The sequence below is a fragment of the Odontesthes bonariensis genome, chromosome 22 (genome assembly GCF_027942865.1).
Source record: "Odontesthes bonariensis isolate fOdoBon6 chromosome 22, fOdoBon6.hap1, whole genome shotgun sequence".
NCBI classification, from domain to species: Eukaryota; Metazoa; Chordata; class Actinopteri; order Atheriniformes; family Atherinopsidae; genus Odontesthes; species Odontesthes bonariensis.
The window spans coordinates 6,909,830-6,918,009 of NC_134527.1; the positions used below are offsets into that span (position 1 = coordinate 6,909,830).

The window sequence follows — 8,180 nt, forward strand, 5'->3', positions numbered from 1 at the left end:
GTACAGACAACATCCAGTATTTCTTTGACTCGTTCTTATTCTAAGTCAGCGTATTAGAAAGTAAAGCTGAAAGTGATTATGATCAGTATCTTATTACTCGTAAAGTGTATGTATATAGGCATGTATATAAAAGCTATATTTATCAAGTAAATTGAATTGAATACATTTGGATTTAATAGAAGATGTTTTTACTTGTTTGCTTTCTGTTAAATGTGCCTTAACATGACTCTTGGTGTGAATTGGCGCAATACAAATAACTTGAGTAAAAGGTTCGATTTATCTGCACATATAAAAAAAAAAACTAAAGTGACCTCTTAAATTGCTTCCCCCCCACTAAGCCCCCAGAGATATTAACCCTGCTATCACAGAAGTCTGAAAAAAATAAGCAAATCATCACTTTTAAAAAGGCCAAAACCAAGTTTATGAGCCAAATTATTTTTAAAAGACCAATTAGCGAGGTGGGAACAAGCTCATTTAGACTCCATCAACAATTCATTGATAATTAACTGAATAATTGTCTTGCCTCTAATGAGGAGTCGAACAATTCTAGAGTGTGATGTCCTCAAAATACAACCAAAAGCGCCTACTCATAGATGTTTAACTGACTATGATATACTCCATAAAAAGGCATTAGTTTTGATCACTCTGTAAAGCAACACAATTGATCATTGTAATAAGAAAAAAGTCAAACGTGTGCTGAAATTTAAACTCAATTATACATGCTGGGATTCTAATCTCAGAAAATTTTAATCTATTGACAAGTTATTTCTTAGCTTGTGAACAATAGCTTTCATTATGGTATCCAAGTGTTTTGGGGTTTTTCTTTCCAATTCTTTTGTGTTTGATGGTCTCAGTGAAAAGTTAAAATTAAGACAGCATGACATGTATGTAACTTGTGAGATTGAGATCGTTTGTTATGATGTGTATAGAAACTGGAATAAACTCTTATGAATTCATTTTACACGATGCAGCCATTTACTTCTATCCATTTTTGCCTTGAATGAATAACCCTTACGGCAGACTGTTGGAGTTCGATATTACATCCTCTTATAATCAATTTGTGCACATGCAGTATAGCCACATGGTGAGCAGAAAGAACACTATATTGATAAGGAACACTGCACTTTCAGCTATGGATAAGGGAGACGTTCAGCCGGAACAGACTGTGCGTTCACAGGAGACGGCCTTGCATCCCCGTGAGGAAGCTGTTATCTTAGCGTCGCACCTCATCAGTCCCCGAGTGAGACGCTACTGTACTCTACCTGCCATATGGCCGTCACAGCAGAGCCAAGCCGGACATTCTTCCATCCAACACCTTCTGCCAGGCACTCTGAAAGCTGTTGGGTGCCTCCCTGTGGAGAGACAGATATGACACAGCAGATTGGGCTTAAAACAAACTGATGACCTCCTTTGTATACATCATTGTTATTTTTGCAAAACATACCCTGGTTATTCTGTATTGTCACTAAAAATCCTTTAGTGTAACATTATAGATAAATATGCAAAGATTGAATAAGTGCTAACTGGGGAGCATCTTTTTTTTTTCCAAAGCTGGCAAAGGACAAAGACAAATGGATTAACAGACTAAAGATGTAAGCTGCGTGAGCGTCTTTCAGTCTTGACTTGTTTAAGCCGAGCGACGACAAAGACTTTATCCATTCCAGTTCACATTTAATGTAATTCTGTTGCTGCATCTGTGATTTTGCCATGTTTACAGTAATTCCTCCGGGACGTATCTGAAATACAATCATAAGAAAGCCACTGTGGTTGAAAAATTGGAACAAAAAAAAAAAAAAGTGCTTTGATGCAGGATCAAACCAAAAGCTTCGTTGCCGGTTTCTGAATGGCCTTGTTAGCCCCCCCCCCTGTTCTGAAGGTTCAGATGCAATTGAATGAGAGCAAATCAGTCTGGAAACATGGTTTTCATGCTGAGAGAGGACACAGAAAAGCAGGAAAATCCAATACAAGACCAGAGCCTCAGGTGCCGAGATAGTCGAAATCAATGTTTCAGGGACCAAGACACGCAGCGCTGATACATGACTGTGCTGGCTGCCAACTATGAGTGAAGAGAGGAGGAAATCTTCCGTGGTTTACAGTTCCGAACTAACACTCCACTTAACAATATTCAGTCATGAGAATGATAGGAGATGTGTACCTTTATCTTGAACTCCTGAGCACCACCTGGAGTGCTCTCCAGAAGTGCCAGTAGCCCTCCAGCTGCTGCAGCATACATGAGGAAGAACAAGAAGGACATCTGGGATGGCTCCATGCCAAAGACAGCTCTGCTGCACACTCCGATTTGCTCTTTTATTTCTGCCACAGAAGGGATGGACACATATTGTAGCTCTGAGACACGCAGTAATCATACACATTTCCCTGAAAGGTCAGCTTTCTGCAAAGTTCCTCCTCGAACACCACAAAAAACGCCTGTCTGTTCTCCCACAAAGAGAGCAACTGTTCCACCTGAGAGGATGATCATTATCTGTAATCATCCTGTCAAATGTAGATTCCTCTTTACGGAGGAAGTCAATAAATCTTGCACAGCAGCGAGTCATTTCATTTGGAATAAAAATCTGACCACGTCTAAGAATGCCAGAGTTCCCTGTCAATGCTGCATATTTACTCAAAATGTTGACTGGCCGGTACATGCATGCATGGATGGATGGATGGATGTCTTTTAACATTACCTGAGACAGTGAGCATTATGCCTGCTAAACATCAGCAAGTTAGCACTTCAAACAATTTGTTTGATAATGATAATATTTGACTCGAATCTCTCTTCATTTCCTCTATTTTTCCTCCAGGACACCATGTTCGATCCCTTTCCTCCGAGCAGGAGAAACTCTGGGTTTTCATTTTGAGGAAGAGAGTGTGGAGGAGGTAAAATGTGGCAAATTTAAAAACTGACCTGCGGTCCAAGCATGTTGCTCAAGGTACGAGTGCAGGGTCATGCCGTCCAGTTCGGCAGCACGCGGGGTCTTCGACGGATCCCCGACGCACACTGTTCCACTCAACCTGCCAATCTGAGAGCAGAAAGTAATCGATCACCCCATCGCACCCGCACAGGATGACCTACCACTATGAACTGAAAGCATCCCATTGATACAGGCAACAACAGAAGCATTCGGAGCATTTATGCGTCACTGGAGACTTTGAAGTGCTTTGTTGCGTGAAAAATGTGGTCCATCGATCCACGGGCACGCTTTCAAAAACATAATTGCCATATCAGTGAGTGAGTGAAATATTAGAGAGCACAGGTGTTTGTGAAAATATATGTCTTACAAAACCGACTATCTGAACTGAATATCATCTTGATGCAAATGCAGAAGTCTGCAGAAAATACACAGTTTTTACACAGAGAGCCGAGGCCGTTTAGCTAATCCTTATCAGACAGTTCCAGTTCTGAGAAAGGCAGCTCTGACCGAACAAAGTCCAAAGGGCACAACACTGACACCAGCTGTTGTCTCACCTTCCACAGCAGCTGGGTGAAGTCCAGGAGCACCAGCGGGGACAGAGCAGGGATGCTGGTCCTGTAGACGCGAACTTTGGAAGTCGGCGCACCCACGTGGAGCACCTTGCTCCCGACGTTGTATTGCGGGTAGAGCTCTAGGCCCAGCTCTTTGATAAGATCCAAAAGATGCGTTTGGGTGCTGTGAGAGAAAGTAGGCTATTCTTTAAAAAGCTTTATGATGCTTACAGCACTGTGCAAAAGTCTCCAGACACCCCGTGTTTCAAAATGTGTACTTAGTTTGTTGTCACTTAACACTGACTGATAAATCATTCAAACACAAAGCCACCTAACTTAAGGAATGCACCAGTGTTGCATCTTCACAAAGCAGGAAACTTTGCGACTAGTAGTCTGCCAAATGACATATTATTTACATTTACACAAGAAGAGGACTGAAAATCAGTGGCAGCAGGTCTGATGGAGGGATGAATCCTCCCCAGAGCCCGGAGCTCAACATTACTGAAGCAGTGTGGGATCATCCTGGCAGAGAACGGAACAAAAGACAGCCCACATCCAAAGAAGAGCTTTGGGATGTCCTTCAAGAAGCCTGGAGAACTATTCCCGAAGACTCCTTAAAGAAATTATTAGAAAGTATGGTACATTTATGAGGCCATAAGAATACAGTGGGGCTATAACATTTCATGTTTATGTAGAATTTTCCCTGCATTCCACAGCATAAAAAGAGACTTCAGACTTCACTAAAGTGAATTTTTGAACAAACAGAGACGTGTTTGTGACGGGTTAAGTGAGACTATGCGAAACCACATTCTGTACAAAAGCATAGCCGAGGAGGAAGAGGGTACTGGTATTGATACTGGACTGGTCTGCCTGACCTATCCTCAATGGAGAATGTCAAGAGTTTTTGAGGCAGGAAAAAAAATCCAAAAATGACAACCCTAAAATGATCTGCAACTTGAGCTGTGTTTCCAGGAAGAAAAGGGATGACATAACAACTGGAGCTCTTCTTCCCTTGGCATCTTCAGCACAAGAGCATCCTTTAAGTGTTGTGAAAAGGAATGGCTGCATTACAAAGGCTTCACTGTCGCTACTTTTTTGGGGGGAAAAGTAGCAGGATGTGTGTAGTGTTTTTATTTTTTCTTTATTTTTTCCCCAGCAGCAATCAAAGTCCTTCCACCAGCCCGCAAGCTCTGTGTAGAAAAATGCGCACAAAGAACCATTTCCATCCAGCTATATTGGTCAAGTGTTCTCTAATAGAGGGGCAATTGAGTCCCTAAGCTGTTTGTCTGATTGATATTGACATTCTTAATCCTCACTGAGTCTTAAAGATGGGGTGTTCGTATTGAATTGCTTGTTTCTTGCATAGCTGAATGAGTTGCGGGCAGTCAAGTAACTCCTATAACCTGGATTTAAGCTCACTTTTCTATTTAAGGTGTTTATTTGCTGTCTGAGACTGAACACCTTGTCTCTGAATCGCTCATTTATATTGTCTATCACTGTTTAAGTAACTACAATGATCCACTTAATGAAATTCATGTCACAAGAAAAAAAAATCTTATTAAACAGATAACCATAAGTATATCTTTTTATCTCACCTTCCGACCCACTGCCCCCCAAAGTCCCAGCGATCAACACCATTGGCTGCTGGTATTTCAGAGGACACTGTGCGACCTCCCACTCGATCTGCGGCGCAGAGCAATGCGGTGTGCTTTTACTCTTTAAAATATGCTTACATGTCACAGTTGCTTTCGTTCTTAATCGCTGCAACCCACCCTTTCCTTCCAGAATCAGTATTCTCAGCTTGGCATCCCTTTTTCTGAGCAAATGAGCCGCACTCAGCCCCGACAGTCCCGCGCCGACAATAACGACGTCCCAGATGTCCGCAGTCATGTTGCACTCATCAGTGAACGGGATCACGAAGGGCCCAGCAGGTTGTAATAACAACTGCGTGCAGGCCGACAGGTGGTGACGTAATGTGAAGGCCGAATGCTGATTGGTTGAAAGTGGGCCGCGCTGATAGCAAGGTAGAGTTCACCGCGAAGACAAAAGGCCCATTTATGCCCTATGTTAACTACGGAAACGGACGCTTTCACCCGGTTCCGGAGGCCGTTTCATCAGTCAGTTTGTCCGTAGGTCAAGAGCTTGGCAATCCGGTGAGCACCGGGCGAAACGGAGCAATACCAGAGGAAGTCGTGGGGGCAGTAGAGAGTCAGGAGCGTGTTGGCTCCGGCAGGTATAAAGGAAGAAGAAGAACGAGTAGGAGATTTAAACATGGCGGGAATGGAGGAGCGGTTATGTGAGATGGTCAGGGCACCGTGACAAACAACGCTGTCGAAACAGTTGGGAGGAGATAGGCACTGTGGTGGGTCTGTCGGCGAAGGATGTGCAGACGAAGTGGAATTTGGCGAGGGATAAATTTGTGCGGGCGCACAGGGATGCGTCATCGAAAAGGAGCGGGGATGCTGCAGGGGGACCAGAACATCCAAAATTGCGCCGGCTGGCATGGTTAAAGGTCCACATCAAACACAGGAAGACCTCGAGCAACTTTGACGTAAGTGTTCTTTTTGTGTGCTTTGAGATCCTTTCCGTCCAGACGTCTGTCCAATTTGCATTCATGTCATTCATAGCGTGAAGTTGTTACCAATGCACCCAACTACAAATTTTGCGCACACTTTGCAAGTTGCTCTCAGAGCAGCCCCTGGACATGACAGATCAGCCAGATCAATGAAAGCTCTGCAAGGTGCTGTAAGAGCATTATCACATATGCAAAGCGGCCCTCAGAGCAGCCAGTTAATGTTACACGAAAGGCCAGCAAGCATGCCGCAACTGTATGTCATTTATTTGGTCAGTGTGTGTGTGTGTGTGTGTGTGTGTGTGTTAAATACAGCACAGTCTGTAACTCCACCCGTTTGTTCACTCTACTGTACTCCAGTGTGTAACTGCACCTGTGTGTGTGTGTGTGTGTTTTAAACACCCCACAGTCTCTACGTTGGTTGCTGTCCTTTTTGTGCAACGTATGATTAGAAGCTTCACTGCATTTCATTACTCTGTGTATACTCTGATATTACTTTATTCATGAGTATTGACAGTATAGTGTAACCCTCTATTATTGTTTACTTCTAGGGTGACGTGCATGAGGAGGTGCTATTGGAGAGGGAGGAGCAGCAGGAGGATGATGCTGATGCGGAAGATGACACTCCACAGCCTGAGGGGTCACAACAGCTCTCTGCACCACCCGCACCAACACCACACCCACCCACACCAACACATAGACCCGGACCAAGTAGAGCATCCCACCATTGTAGCACCACACCAAGAGCACCATCACCAGCAGCTGCGAAAAGGAGTAAGGAGAACACAGAGATGGATCCAGTTGGCGCGGCCCTGCTCGGCAGGCTCGACGAGCTGCGGCAGGAGTCCCGCCAAAAGGACCTGTTTACCTCTTTCACCAGCTACCTCAACACGTTTCTGCACGACCTTCCACCAGCTGATGGCAAGAGACTGAAGGAAATCCAACAGTTGATGCTATCTTACAATTAATCCATTTTAGGATTAATTGTAAGATAGCATCAACTGTTGGTTTCTGAGTTCATCACTTTGTGTTCACTCGCCATATTCAGTTGCTGTATTCACTTGTTGGCACTTATTGTTATGTTGCACTTTTTTTAGAAAAAATTTTGTTTTGGTCCCGTTCTGTATTTCGTTACATATGACATTACTTTGTTTTTGCACTTTAACCATGCCAGCCCCTGCCAGGTGGGGTGTTCTGGTCCCCTTGCAGCATCCTTGCTCCTTTTGGAAAAGGTATCCCTTTAATAAATACACTTTCATAACAGTTGTTTGTTGTCATTGAAGTATCATCACACAGTAGACAGGTATTGTAATCACTGCTCAGTGATTTATTAACAGAAAGATCAATACATAAAGAATAAAGTAGCAATAGTGTGAATGACTTTCACAAATTGTGAAGTGTGCCGCGTCGGACATGCTGGTCCTGCCACTCCAGCCTTCCTTCATCTGTCTGGAAGTACTCTTTGAAGATCTCCCTGACAGCCAACCCATCCTGTGTCGACCTCGCAGATGTGATGCGACGGGCAGGTCTGAGGCTGGTGTCTGCCTGCACAATTGCCCTCCACTCTCTCGGCACCCCATCCCTGTCAGCCATTCCCGGGGGGGATGTACTGCCTCTCCTCTGGCAGCTCCTCATCTGTTCTGGCCAGGAAATTGTGGAGAGCAATGCAGGCCTTGGTCACCACTTCTGCAGTCTCCACGGAACACTCCATGTCATGGGCCATTACTCGCCACCTGGCAGCTAGAATGCCGAACGAGTTCTCAATGACCCGCCTCGCTCTGCTGTGCCTGTAATTGTAGACTTTTTGGTCATGGTTGAGCTGTTGAGATCTTATAAACAGAATATATTTGTATTAGAACAACCTAGCCCCTCTACAATAATACAACGCATGTCCAAGACAGACATTGTAAAGTCTCCTTCAGGTTGTGTTGAGGCTTGAACTGGATAAGGTAGCCATGCAATGGATTAGATATTTTCACAAGATATATTGTAGAGTTCTTGCAAGAATGCATTACAATGTAGGCCTATAGCCTATTTTCATAGCATTGAGGCTGAAATTCAATTATGTGTGTGCTTACATAGGTAGATGCCTTTTCTTGCCGTTTGGGTAATAAATGACACGGGTTTACATAAACATTGACG

At 43.9% G+C, this 8,180-nt stretch overlaps 1 protein-coding gene across 1 annotated transcript in view; it reads right to left on the reverse strand.

The window, feature by feature from the left end:
- LOC142373086 (putative flavin-containing monoamine oxidase A) overlaps window positions 1-5,650 on the reverse strand; it is a 52,410-nt gene extending 46,760 nt beyond the window's left edge. Inside the window, exons 1-6 of the mRNA XM_075456154.1 lie at window positions 5,239-5,650; window positions 5,062-5,149; window positions 3,470-3,650; window positions 2,909-3,023; window positions 2,156-2,313; window positions 1,263-1,352 (exon numbers count right to left, since the gene is read on the reverse strand). Coding sequence (XP_075312269.1) covers window positions 1,263-1,352; window positions 2,156-2,313; window positions 2,909-3,023; window positions 3,470-3,650; window positions 5,062-5,149; window positions 5,239-5,356 — 750 coding nt within the window. The 5' untranslated portion in view covers window positions 5,357-5,650. The remainder of the gene's footprint in view (window positions 1-1,262; window positions 1,353-2,155; window positions 2,314-2,908; window positions 3,024-3,469; window positions 3,651-5,061; window positions 5,150-5,238) is intronic.
- Between the last annotated feature and the right edge of the window lie 2,530 nt (window positions 5,651-8,180).